This window comes from Leptonychotes weddellii, chromosome 2 (genome assembly GCF_054177405.1).
Source record: "Leptonychotes weddellii isolate Sample4059 chromosome 2, ASM5417740v2, whole genome shotgun sequence".
Classification (NCBI taxonomy): Eukaryota; Metazoa; Chordata; class Mammalia; order Carnivora; family Phocidae; genus Leptonychotes; species Leptonychotes weddellii.
In genome coordinates this window covers 162587885-162602678 of record NC_138370.1, presented here as the reverse complement: position 1 = coordinate 162602678, position 14794 = coordinate 162587885, and the positions used below count along the sequence as shown (strand labels likewise).

General features: G+C 40.2%; 1 protein-coding gene across 1 annotated transcript in view; it reads right to left on the bottom strand.

Moving 5' to 3' along the window:
* ADGRA3 (adhesion G protein-coupled receptor A3) overlaps positions 1-14794 on the bottom strand; it is a 102184-nt gene that overhangs the window by 79426 nt on the left and 7964 nt on the right. Inside the window, exons 2-3 of the mRNA XM_081812551.1 lie at positions 7251-7292; positions 4227-4256 (exon numbers count right to left, since the gene is read on the bottom strand). Coding sequence (XP_081668677.1) covers positions 4227-4256; positions 7251-7292 — 72 coding nt within the window. The remainder of the gene's footprint in view (positions 1-4226; positions 4257-7250; positions 7293-14794) is intronic.

Sequence of the window (14794 nt, the reverse complement as noted above, 5' to 3'; positions counted from 1 at the left end):
GATATATATATACAATGGAATATTATGCAGCCATCAAAAGGAATGAGATCTTGCCATTTGCAACGACATGGATGGAACTGGAGGGTATTATGTTGAGTGAAATAAGTCAAACAGAGAAAGACATGTATCATATGATCTCACTGATATGAGGAATTCTTAATCGCAGGAAACAAACTGAGTGTTGTTGGAGTGGGGGGTGGGGTGGGAGGGATGGGGTGACTGGGTGATAGACACTAGGAAGGGTATGTGCTCTGGTAAGCGCTGTGAATTGTGCAAGACTGTTGAATCTAAGATCTGTACCTCTGAAACAAATAATGCAATATATGTTAAGAAAAAAAAAAAAGAAGAAGAAGGTAGCGGGAGGGGAAGAATGAAGCAGGGGAAATCGGAGGGGTGGACGAACCATGAGAGACGATGGACTCTGAAATACAAGATCATTTCTAACACCTGGAGTGTTATAGGTGATCACTCTCGCTGAGTAGTATTCCATGGTAGGGATGGACCACACTTTAGCAATCCCCAGCTCAAGGACACCTGGGTTGCTTCCAAATTTTGGTGATATGAACAAAGAGGCTATAAATATCTGAACGGAGGTTTTTGTGTGAGCATATGTCAGTCTTTTAGTAATTTTCTAGAAGTCTGATTGCTGGCTCATATGGTAAGTGCATGTTTAACTTTATAAGAAACTACCAAATTGTTCTCCCAGAGGAACTGTACAATCCTGAACTCCCACTAGACTCGTATGAGGGTTGTCCCACATCCTCCCCAGCATGCAGTACTGTCAGAATTTTTTTTTATTTAAAGCCATTCAATGTGCAGTGGTATCTAACTGTGGTTTTAATATGCATTTTCCTAAGAAATGAGGATTTTTTTTTTAATTTTTTTTTTTTAAGATTTTTTTTTTTTTTTTATTCATGAGAGACAGAGCGAGAGAGAAAGGCAGAGGGAGAAGCAGGCTCCCAAGGAGCAGGGAGCCCAAAGCGGGACTCGATCCCAGGACCATGAGATCATGACCTGAGCCGAAGGCAGACGCCCAACCATCTGAGCCACCCAGGCGCCCAAGAAATGAGGATTTTGAGTGTCTTTTTTTTCATCATGATAAGGGTAGTCCTTAATCCCCATCACCTATTTCCCCCACCCTCCCACCCCCTCCTCTCTAGTAACCATCAGTTTGTTCTCTGTAGTTAAGAGTCTATTGCTTCGTTTGTCTCTTTTTTTCTTCCCCCTTTACTCCTTTATTTTGTTTCTTAAATTCCACATATGAGATCACATGGCTTGACTTTTTAAAACTCAGTAGATAAAAGACAAGATGGACACTACTGGGAGGCACCTGACAAAATCTGGAGAATATGCAAATAACAGGGGCTCCAGGGGGTAAAAAAAAGGAACAGGTAGTGGAGCGCCTGGCTGGCTCAGTTGGTGGAGCATGAGACTGGATCTCAGGTTTGTGAGTTCAAGCCCCACGTTGGGTGTAGAGATTATTTTAGAAAATAAAATTAAAAAAAAAAAAAACCGGAACTGGTAGAAAAATGACTACAATTAAATAAAAGGAAATGTCTCTGCAGAAAGTAGAAGAGAAGTCAGGGTGCAGGGAGCAGGGGAGGAGGGTTTAGGGAATTATTATGTAGTGGGTACAGGGTTTACATTGGAGATGATGAAAATGCTGTAGGTACAGACAGTGATGGTGTTTATATATAACACTGCAAAGGTCTTTAACGTCACTGAATTGTACACTTACAAATGGTGAAAAATTATGTTATGTGTCTTTTACCACAATAAAAAAAAATAATGTCTAGGGGCGCCTGGGTGGCTCAGTCGGTTGAGCATCTGCCTTTGGCTCAGGTCATGATCTCAGGGTCCTGGGATCGACCCCCGGGTCGGACTCCCTGCTCAGTGGGGAGCCTGCTTCTCCCTCTCCTCCCCACTCGTGTTCTCTCTCGCTATCTGTCTCTGTCTCTCTCAAATAAATCTTTAAAAAAAAATAAATAATGTCTAATAAGCGTGTATATAAAACAAACAAAAAAATGACATGTCTCCAGTTTGAAGATGTATAAAAACCAACCATATGCCAGGCAAACTAACTTAAAAACAAAAAAAAAACCATGTAAACCCAGGCATATCCTAATAAAATTTTTGAATTCCATGATAAAAAAAAAACCTCTAAGTTTCCAAACACACATGAAAACATGTGGGTGTTTTTTATCATTTGGTTTTAGTATCTTTTTCACAGATTTGGCAAATTAGGGAAGAAGTTCTGTATACTCTGCCTGCCTTCTTGAAGCTGGATACAATAGTACTTCCAACTTTGATCTCTGTGAGGTGAATAATTATTAAAATGAGACAGTAAGTCAAAGACATCAGCTGATAACATTGTAATGCAGGGGTCACAATATAATTTATCATCAGACAGACACTTGAGAATAACACAAGGTGCCATTAATAATTACATGAAGACAACAGGTGTCAACCTGGGCATATGGTCGCACTTAACTATTCAAACGGTTCATTAAATAACCTTTCAAGTTTCCACGCATTTTTAATCAAAGACCTGACATTTTTTTAAGGCCTGTTCTTTCTTGTAATTATTTCAGATTCTTTATTCAGCAGTTTTGTAAACAAAAAGGAAATAATCTATTTCTCTGCTGACATTAAACAGTAAGTCTGTGTGTATTTAAATAGCATTTGGTTAAGAAAAACAAAACGGGTTTTTATGCCATGCTAGATATATGTCTGAAATGCCTAAAAATGAAAAACTCTTTATTAAAGAACACTTCATCTTATCTTATGAACACACCAGCTCCCTGAGAAAAGGGAGCCCCATTTTTCAAGGTTTCTATACATCATAAAGAACACTGGACACTTAATAGTTATGATACAATAAAAAGCAAGTTATTTGGCATTTTAATCAAATAAAGAAGGCTCTCTAGGGAGCATACTGAGGTCTTTTCAGGATTTTGAATCTTTGATTTTTAAGCTAAAATTCATGATGGACCTACTACACATTAATATATTGAAGCACCTACTGTGTGCTAGGAGTGACACCAAGGATACATAGATTCATGCGTAGTGTTAGTCCTTGAGGTCTAAGTGTAAAATGCTACATGTGGGATGCATGACTGAGCCAAACGAAATACAGAGGGGGTTTTTTGTAGGACTTCTTTCTTTTAGAAAGCACACGCACACGCAGGCCCAAGTTGGGGGAGGGACAGCGGGAGAGACTCTCAAGCAGACTCCCCTCTGACCACAGAGCCCGATGAGGAGCTCAATCTCATGACCCATGAGATCATGACCTGTGCGGAAACCAAGAGTTGGACGCTTAACCGACTGAGCCACCCAGGCGCCCCAACACAGAGTTTAAATGTTGCTGAAATGCGGAATGATTAAGGGAAAGGTTTCTGAACTTTATTTAAAAAATAAATAAAACGAGTAATAATTCCAAGGGCAAAGAAGAAGGGGGAAATCCTTTTAAACAGAGAAAACCCCTCAAAGGTCTGCATTAGTTTTCTATTGCTGCATAACCAATTATACAAAATGATTGCTTTACATCAACACGTGTAACTGGGCACACAGCTGTACAGAAGTCCAGGCACTGAGTGGGTGGGTCCTCTACTCAGGTGGAGCTGGCTACAGAGTACCTGAACACCCACCAGGAGAGGTGCTTGAGTTAATGAATGGGGTGGAGAGAGGGAAGGATTTAAGTATACACATCGACTGTGAAGTATTCTTACCAAAGTCACACCTGAATCTAAGCAGTGAAAAGTGGCACCTCAAAATTTTAATTCGCATTTCCAATTGTGAATGTGTGTCCCCTTCCTGAAAATGTCCTTTGACCACTACAACACAATGGTTACAAGTATGAGCTCTCGAGTCAGACATTCTGGGCTCAAATCCCGGTTCTATCACTTACTGGCTAGTGACCTCATGGAAATTAATAAGCCTCCATGCCCCACATCCTCAGACACAAAAGAGGGATAATAATAATGATCTCATTAGGGAACTGTATGAATTAACTTAAAACACGTAGGACAGGATCTGGCATGCTCAGCAGACATTACCTATTATTACTGGCCCATACTTCTGATAGATCATGTATTTCTTTTCTACTAATTTGCAGGAGTTCTTAATATATGGGACCCACCATTTTCCTCCATACAATCTCCCAAAGATCCTTAGGCAGCTGGTCCAAATGCTAGGAGCCACTCTACTAGAAGATATTTGGAAAGCACATTCTAGAAACTATCGCTAAGGACCGAAATCTATGTTTTGATAGAGCTTACTACTAAGTATAGAATCTAAATAATTCTGCTAGTAAGAAATCTCTCAAGCCCTTTTGTAAATTTATGTGGCTAAGCCATTCTTTTAAAGTAGCTATTGAAACCCTCTCAAACAGTAAAGAACAGTGATATGCACAAAAAGCCATATGATCCCAAGATTATAAAACCAAAGAAACGATTAATGTAGTCATTAACAGAGTCTTGGGCTTCCACGGCCAATGGCAAACAATGACACGTGTCCCGCCACCTCCCTGTCCCGTGCCCAGGGCAGATCATGAGTCAGTCCTAGCTCTTTCCTGATAAGCTCACACAACACTCCTGATGGCTAGTCCCTTCACTGGTGCAGACATTCCGGAAACCTATTTCCCATCCTGGTTCTAGTGCAGAAGTAGATCACAGTCAACCAGGACCCCAGAGGTACTTTTATAATTGGTGGAGGGATCGTGACCAGGAATTGGCCAGCCTCCTAGAGAGGAGTCAGGTAGTAAGGGTCAGCAGGGAACGGTGTGGAACAGCATCAGCCGGAACGCCGGCAATGAAAGATTTGTAGTAAATATGCGGTAATACAGGCAAAGCTGTGAAGGGTGGGGGAGCATGCCCCCAAGAAAAATAATTGTGTGATACACAATCTGCAAGATCTCCATTATGTCTGTGTGTATGAAGTTATGAAGGGTATCTTCACCATGCTGAAGAGATAAAGTCTATGTTTCCAAATATTATGGACACCCTGTAAATTCCTTTGAGACTCAGAAATTCAGATAAACAAGCTGGCCAACTCACTGAGCTGGCGGGCGGTTAAAAATCTATATTCCTGTAACAGAGGAAGGAATAGGCTTATACAAAAAGACAGCCAGAGTTCAGATGCTAAAAAAGCCTACCAAGATCTTAAAGATGGGAACTCAGACACAAAACAGAAATCCAATTAACAGAAAGGGAGCACAAGGTCCCAATGTTGGGAGTAGCCCTAGGGAATGAGGGCAGGTCTCAGCCTGTAAGTGAGGGGCAATTAGCCCAAGGAGTGGTGAAAAAAGTCATGCAAGCTCAGGAACCACATAGGCCAGCGTTAAGGACTGAACCGACCCAACACCACACCCCCTCAACCAAGAAAAGAGCCCCTGCACTTACTATTACAATGCAATCAATCAATTCTAATAAATCAATTTCAGCTTCATTAAATGTGCTTATAATGTCTGTGGATTTTTAAATATACCTCTGTGATATTATCAGGTGTGGTCTGCTTTAGTGGGATATATAAAACCATATGAGAGACGATGGACTCTGAAAAACAGACTGAGGGTTCTGGAGGGGAGGGGAGTGGGAGGATGGGTTAGTCTGGTGATGGGTATTAAAGAGGGCACGTTCTGCATGGAGCACTGGGTGTTACACGCAAATAATGAATCATGGAACACTACATCAAAAACTAATGATGTAATGTATGATGATTAACATAATAAAAAAAATTATAAAATTAAAAAAAAAAAAAACAGAACTCTAGCAGTTCAAGAGCCCTTAAAGATCATCTGCTTCAAAACCCCATTTTACTATTCAGGAAAGGGAGGGCCAGGAACATTATGATTGGCTAAGGGTCACAATTCTACATGGTAGCAAAGCTAATTTGAGGCCCCTGTATCCATTCAGCCTCATAGTTATTTCCTCTGTACCCTCCTTTCTGGTCACGTCTTCATCCAATAAGAAGAATGCCAGTTCTCTGCTTACCCAGCACAACTGTGACATGTAGGTGTGAACTCCCCTAAAAAGGGAAACCTACCCAAAAAGCAACTATTTCCCTATGCTCCTATTATTCCTTCCATCTTAACACGGCAGCTAAGCTTGAGATGGGGGCAATTACTATTCCAGGATAAAGTTTTCAACCTCAAGAACGCAGACAAGAAAATGACTGATTATCTAATCATCAATAATACTACACTGCAGTCCTACGTGTGACCGCCCCAGTCACTCCCAAACCACTCGAGGATATTAAAATGGGATGTTCAAATTCTTTCTTCTACAGCTCCTTAGACATAATACGCAGCTGGTGAGGATTCTCAGTTACCTCGTTATCCCATCAGCCAGCCGCCTCTAAGAAATGGTTCAAAGCAAACAAGTCCCATATCCTTTGTTTCAACAAAGACTTAACCCCACCCTACGGCCAAAGTGAACACGTAAGTTGTCGGGTACGTCTTTTACGGACATAATACTGAGAATTACAGGCCTAGAGGTCACAGTCTGGGGCCAGAAGCCTACATAACAGGTAACTTGAGAGGATCACTTTACCTGTCCACGCTTCAGTCGGCACACCTGTCAGCCGGAAACACTACCGACCTCACAAAGTGGTTTTAATGAGATGTGGTATGTGAAGCATTTGGCACAGGACCTGGCACATGATAAATATCTGAATGTTGGCTGTCATTACAACCTCTAAATCAGTTAGAGGATCTTACAGATACAGTTAGTTCTGTAAGCCAAAGAGCTGTATAGACAGCGTAAGGTTCTCTCGTCATTGTATTTCCATGTAATTACCAAACTGGTTTCGGGAGAAAGTTAAACTAGCAATAGAAACAGTCTGTAACCACGTAACTCAATCGTGAATCCTGCAGGTTAAGTCAAAACTGGAAAAAGCAGGTCTATCAAATTAATTTCATCAGAAGGCTAAGCCGTGTTTTCTGAGTCCCATGCTCTTGAAAGAGAATAAGGCCAGAATCTTTCCATTGATTTTATTATCCTGCAACATCCCAACAGAAAAATAAATGCATCCCTAAAAAAAAACCAACCTAAACTGAAATAAATTAAAAATAATCACTCAGGATCAGAATAAAATATAACCATGAACGCTTACATGTAGTTTCATAGACTAGCAGAACAAAGAAATATAAAAGAGGAAGAGAGAGCCTGATGGGGCCATATGATGTTCACCTCCCAGCAATGTTTTCCAGGCACAAGGGGAGTCTGGTATTCACCGACTGCAGGTCCCCACACTTTCCATTTGAAAGCTGCCACCATCTATTACCACTCAACGTACTAAGACCACGTAGAGTGCCCCCATCACCCGCCCTCATCTGTGCTCATGCAGTGACAACAGGACACCCGCAATCTTTAAAAGGTTTTATAATCACTCAAATGGGAAAAGATGGTAAGACCAACACAAAGGCCTGAGAACATGAGAAAGCTGAAACAGGGAAAGTCTGACCAAGTTTTTACACTCATGGTCCCAATCTGTGGTTGCTAACTTCTAGCAGAGCTGATGGACAAGTTTTTCAACTTTACCCCTGAGAGAAGAGCTCTTTTTTTTTTTTAAGTCTAGTCACAGAACAGCTCTCTAGGATTCTTTAAACAGGCAATAATCTCAAGTGGACTATCTCTATTTCTCATGGGTTCAGACTGGACGACACCCATTCTCAGTACTTCAGAAAGCATTAATCAGGACGTATGGCTCTTCGTGGTCAATCCTGGCAGGGAAGCCACACAGCCAAGCTGGCTACCCACCCCTAAGACCTTCCCGGCCCAAACCATGTGAACTGCCAAGATTCAATCACTAGGCAAGCCTGATAACAGAGGTGGGGACCATTGAGCAAAAGGACCAGAAGACGATCCATGGGGTAGCAAATGGAACATGTTTGTGTCTAGACAGATTTCAGACTGGGCACAGTCCAGCAACTAGACAGCAATGGGTTGAAACTGATATAAAAAGTGAAGAAATAAAGACAGTGGATTCAAGCCATTTTTCAAGAAGCTTTATTGTGAAGGAAGAGAGTGACCCCTCCAACACGGTGTGACCAGGGGGTATTTTGGGGAAAGGAGAAAAGGCATGGCTATGTATGCCCAGGAGAAACATCACAAACCAGGGGAGAAACTCAAAACACAGGAAAAACAAGTGATGGTTTCTCAAGAGATAGGAGGAAACAGGATCAAGAAAAGGTGGGGTGGGACAAACTAATCTGGGTAAGATATCTTTCATTATCAAATGAAGAGTGGGAGTAATGGGAATGTAAGCCTTGACCTTATTGGGTATTCCGCTTTAAAGAACCCCAAGCTTATCCATGATAGATTCATCCCTCGTTAAGAATGATGCAAGATTCTTCCCCCAGTCCTACTTGAGAAAAAAAACAGTGGGGAAAATGAGACTTCTTTATATAAAGATTTACTGAGTGCTTATGTGCTAGACACTGAAAATACAAAGATAAATATCACCATCAAGAGTTCACAATCTGGTAAGAGAGGGAGGATTATAAATAGCTCAAACAGTATGAAGGCTGCCTTGTTGCAAGCAAACGAGAGGCAGGACCCAGTCACAAGGAATGAAGAGTCAGCCTAGCATTGTCAAGGTGGACTTCAAGTCCCACGGTATTGTAATGACTTTAGAATTCTAGTCGAGTCTTGGCCATTAAGGGAGAGTTTATGCTTGGTCTTGTCTAAAACACAAACAAAAGACAGGTTAAAAAAAAAAAGATTAATCTAATAGAAAGCACATTTATCTTAAACATGGTCCTGGAGATGAATACAGCACTCGTCAATTTCTCTTTGCCTCTTCGTGAGAAAAGAGCTGGGGAGCATTGCACAATAAAACAAAGGATGCTTTTAAGTCTTATCTTGATGGGAAATGAATCAACTTAATTAGACTTAGATTCAGGCAGACTTAAAGAAAAGTTTAACAGCTGCATTAAAGAATCTGTATTACACTTAAACCTCGAAGGCCACTCTAAGCTTCCTTCGATTAAATTTAAGGAGGGTTTGGACTGAAGTGTCATCCCCAACACAATCTACAACCCCCTTTCTGTCCAGCCCCCGCTATGAGGCCATCACAGAAATCCCCTTAAATACGTGTCACTATTCCAGGCGCTACAGTTGCAAGAGGGAACAAGGCAGAGTCAGTCTCTGACCTCAATGGAACAGACATTCTAGATGAGGCCAGGTCACATATTGGGAACTATATATTCTAGTTCAGAAATATCTTCATCTAGGGAGTGAATTTAATTCACAATCACATACTGCGGATTACTCCCTGTACTAGGGATGCAGGAGTGGGGAGGAGGAGCAGAGGGCTAGGGGAGCTCTGATGACCCCAGGAATCCCCTACATCTCCCCAGCCTCAGTAGGGGGTAATGCTTATTCCTCTCCTGCTGAGACATTATGGCCTGCAAATACCATTCTTAAATAGGGAGGAAGCGGTGCTTTTTCATGGAGAGCTAGCAATTTTGCCAAAAGATTTCCTTTATGCTCAGGGCGTCATCTAAAAAGTTAGAACAAAAATTCTAAAATGATTCTAAGGGTCTGGATAATTTAGCTTTCTTTTTATAGGATATATAATTCTGTAGACTTGCACCCCTCAGGATTACTCAGGAACCACCACCAAAAAAAAAAAAAAGTTTTCAAATATGCAAAATTCAAACACTATGTAATTTAAACTTAAGGCAAAATAAGGGAGGGGGGCGCAAAAGATGTAAGATGTATTTTTTTATTTTATTTAAACTAAGAACGAGGAATGTCCATCATCTAAATTGATAATCCGCTAAAAGCAACTAGCAAAGGCCTGCTGTATGAGCGGATTCAGGCTCACAGCCTAGAATAGAGAAAATCTCCTATCCTGGTCTGCCCAACATGCCTGTCACCCAAAGTCAGAAATATGACAAGGATTCCCCCGGTCTGGCCTCCTTCGTCCCAGCCAAAGCAGCAAGAAAATAATTTTTAAAATGTTACCAGATGATTAGGTAGTGTCTAAAAATCTCAAGAATATTAAGGGGGGGGCGGGGGGGAGGGAAGTACTAGAAAATAAAAACGTACAGAGAAGGTGGTCAAATACAAACGACCCTTTGTAAACATGCCAAATTATATTAAACTTCACTAATAATCACAATACAAATTAGAAGAAGCTCTTTTTTTTTTTATTGTAAAGTCCCCGCCCCCCAAAAGAAACCAATCCCCAGAGCAGGTACATACTTGGGAAATTGGGCCTCTCCTACTTTCTCTCTCCTTTTATATTAATAATGCATTATGACCAGAAAATCTTTATTTTTTTAAGATTTATTTATTCATAACTTTACAGAGAGGGTGTGGTGTGCAGGGTGAGGAGGAGAGGGAGAGACAGAATCGCAAGCAGACCCCCCACTGAGCACCGAGTCCGTCTCAGGCTCCAGGTTCAATCCCAGGACCCATGAGATCATGACCTGAGCAGAAATCAAGAGTCAGATGCTCCACCGACTGAGCCACATAGGTGCCCCAGGACATCTCTATTTTAAATATAAAATAATGGATTCAAGGTACACTAAGTATTTTGTGGCCTGCTCCATGTGAGTACCAGGCCCTCAAATGCTGGTTTGGACAACAGCTCTCTGTTGTTAGGTGCTTTCAGTTCACTCAGTGCCACCACATGTGCTAAAACCTTAGTGTCCTTAACCCCATGACCGGATATTAAATCACTGCCCTCAGTTTGTTCCTCCGTTCCTTCTTCTACTTCTCCTGCAGAACAGCTGGGCCAGATGGTCAACCCTCAGGTCGCTAGGCTACTAGACAACAGGTTCTTAACCCAAGTGACATCAGAATCACCTGTAGAGCTCTGAAAAACACCAGCGTCTAGGCATCATTCTGGAACAAACAAGAGCATGAGGTCTGTGGCCCAGGCAGCTGAGCTTTTCATGCTCCCAGGTGATTCCACGCAAGGCTGAAAACCTCAACAGCAAATTCACCATCCGGGTTACAGGGAAGTGGAGAGAGCTGCTCCCCTCGACCCCCTGGGGCTGGGGTATCATTCACACAAACATCATTGTTGCCTATACAGGTCATGGCATGAAAGTTCTCGGAAAGAACTGCCATAAATAATGGAAGCAATTATGTACTATAAGAGATCTGAGACACACTAGGTTGGGAAAAGGTTTTGTGCCTGGCAGGTGGACATGAGGGGTAAGGAGTGATGGTCACTGAACGATAAGGTCTATCAACTCCTTTAGTAAGGTTCTCCTAAGCCAGTCTTGCACACTTCCCTGTAGAAAATGCCTATAAGAATTTCTACAAATCCACCCATTACCCTTCTGCTATCTCTAGCTCTCTTAGCTGAGTGCAGCCACGGAGCAAGATGCTGGTTAAATCACATCACAAAGAGCCAGTCAGTCTAACCAGGGAAATGTAGGCTAGATACTGTACAGTTTAAAGGCAAAAAGTGGAGTTCCAGAAAGGGATACAAGCATACAAGACTAGGATAAACTGGTCTAATGACCAATGAGAAAGTCATGCTCAGAGATAAAAAGTCACATAAGCCCACCTAAGTCTACAACAAGCAGAGTAGGCAGTAACTTTGCTGAATGAATGCAAAAGCAAGCAATTTTTAAAAAGTAGGATAGGAATTATCAAAAATGCCACTTAGAGCTAAACAACATGCTACAGAACTACTAATGGGTCAACAACGAAATCAAAGAGGAAATCAAAAAACTGCTAGAGACAAATGAAAATGGAAACACAATGGTCCAAAAGCTTTGGGACACAGCGAAAGCAGTCCTAATAGGGAAGTTCACAAGGACACAGGCCCACCTCAAGAAACAAGAAAAATCTCAGATAAATTCAAACCCATACCTAAAGGAACTAGTGAAGAAAAAACAAAAACAAACCAAAAAAATGCCCAAAGTTAGAAGAAAAGAAATAATGAAGATCAGAATAGAAATAAATCTAAAAAAAAAAAAAATCAATGAAACCAAGAGCCTAGTTCTCTGAAAAGATAAAATTGATAAACCTTTAGCAAGACTCATCAAGAAAAAAAGACTCAAATAAAATCAGAAATCAAAGAGGACAACTGACTGACCTCACAGAAATATAAAGGACTATAAAAAACTACTACAAAAAATTACATGCCAACAAATTGGACAACCTAGGAGAAATGGATAAATTCCTAGAAATATACAATCTTCCAAGACTGAATCAGGAGGAAATAGAAAATCTAAACAGAGTACTAGTAACAAAAGTCAATACGTAATCAAAAAAACTCCCAACAAACAAAAGTCCAGGACCAGACAGCTACACAGATGAATTCTACCAAACATTTAAAGAGTTAGTACCTACTCTTCTCAAACTATTCCTAAAATTATAAGAGGAAGGAAAGCTTCCCAATTCATTCCACAAGTCCATTATCCTGGTACCAAAACCAAATAAAGACATGAAGAAGAAGAAGGAAGAAGGAAGGAAAAAGAAGAAAGGAAGAAGGAAGAAGGAAGAAGAAAGAAGAAGAAGAAGAGAAAAAGTACTGGCCAATATCCTTGATGAGCATATGTGCAAAAATCCTCAACAATTTCAGAATTAGCAAATTGAATTCAACAATTCATTAAAGGATCATTCACCGCAATCAAGTGGGATATATTCCAGGAATGCAAGGATGGTTCAGTATCCATAAGATCAATCAACATGCTGCATCACATTAACAAAATGATAAAAATCATATTATCATCTCAATAGATGCAAAAAAAGCATTTGCAAAGTACAACATCCATTTGTGATAAAAACTCTTAAGAAAGTGGGTTTAGCAGAACATACCTCAATATAATAGAGGCCATATATGACAAACCCACAGCTAACGTCATATTCAATGATGAACTGAAAGCTGTTCCTCTAAAATCAGGAACAAGGGGCACATGGGTGGCTCAGCCAGTTAAGCATCCAACTCTTGGTTTCAGCTCAGGTAATGATCTCAGGATCGATGGAGGCCCACATCAGGCTCTGTGCTCAGCAGAAAGTCTGCTTGAGATTCTCTCCCTCTCCCTCTGCCCCTCCCCGGCTCGTGCTCACACACACGTGTGTGCACACTCTCTCTAAAATAAATAAATCTTAAAAAAAAACTACAAACTACACTTATCCTGATGCACAGTAATTTACAGAATTGTTGAATCACTATATTGTACACTGGAAACTAATGTAACACTGTACATTAATTATATTGGAATAAAATTAAGAAAAAAAAACATACTACAAAACTATGGCAATCAAAACAGTATGATACTGACACAAAAATACACATAAATCAATGGAACAGAATAGAGAGCCCAGAAATAAACCCATGCTGATAAGATCAATTAATCTACAACAAAGGTGGCAAAAATATACAATGGGGAAAAGACAGTCCTTTCAATAAATGGTGTTGGGAAAACTGGATAGCTACATGCAAAAGAATGATACTGCACCACTTTCTTACACCACAAAGATAAACTCAAAACGGATGAAAAGTCTAAATGTAAGATCTGAAACCATAAAACTAAAACAAAGCATGAACAGCAATGTCTTGGACAATGGCCTTAGTAACATTTTCGTGGATATGTCTCCCCAGACAAAGGAAATAAAAGCAAAAATAAACTATTGGGACTAAATCAAACTAAAAAGCTTTTGTGCAGCAAAGGAAACCATCTACAAAGTGAAAAGGCACCCTAGTGAATGAGAGAAACACTTGCAAATTATATATCCAATAACGGGTTAATACCCAAAATATATAAAGAAATCACACAATTCAACACCAAAAAAAAAAAAAAAAAAAACCCTAACAATTCGATTAAAAATGAGCAGAGGACCTGAATAGGCATTTTTCCAAAGAAAACATACAGATGGCCAACACAATGAAAGATGCTCAACATCACTAATCATCAGGGAAATGCAATCAGAACTACAATAAGGTATCACCTCACACCTGTCAGAATGGCTAGTATCAAAAGACAAGAAATCGTTAAGTGTTGGCAAGGATGTGGAGAAAAGAGAACCCTTGTGCACAGTTGGTAGGAATGTAAACTGGTGCAGCCACTGTGGAAACCTGTAAAGAGGCTGCTCAAAAAATTAAAAATAGAAATACCGTATGACCCAGTAATTCCATTGCTGGGTATTTACCCAAAGAAAACAAAAACACAAATCCAGAAAGATATATGCATCCCTATGTTTATTGCAGCATTATTTACAACACCCAAAACATGGAAGCAACTTAAGCATCCATCGACAGATGAATGGATAAAGATGTGGCGCGCACGCGCGCGTGTGTGTGTGTATAATAAAGTATTACTCAACCATAAGAAAGAATAAAATTTTGCCATTTGCAACAACATGGATGGACCTACAGGGTATTACGCTAAGTGAAATAGAGAATAAATTGGTGGTTGCCAAAGGAGGGATGGATGAAAACAGGTGAAGGGGATTAAGAGGTACAAACTTCCAGTTATAAAATGTTACATAGATGAAAAGTACAGCATAGGGAATATAGTCAACAATATTGTCATGAGTTTGAATGGTGACAGATGGTAACTATACTTAATGTGCTGAGCAGTGCATAATGTATAAAATTGTCTAATCACTATGTTGTATACCTGAAACTAATTTAATATTGTATATAAACTATGCATCAACTTTTTAAAAATACATCACTTCAGCAAATACCAAATACTTTTCCATTCTATGTCTCTTCAAAACAAGATCACTTGAAAGACTGTATGTTTTTCCTTTTCTTTTCTGGTTTTAACCTCAAGGAATCCTTTAAAACTTTCCCTTTTATTAAGGATTTATAAGATTAC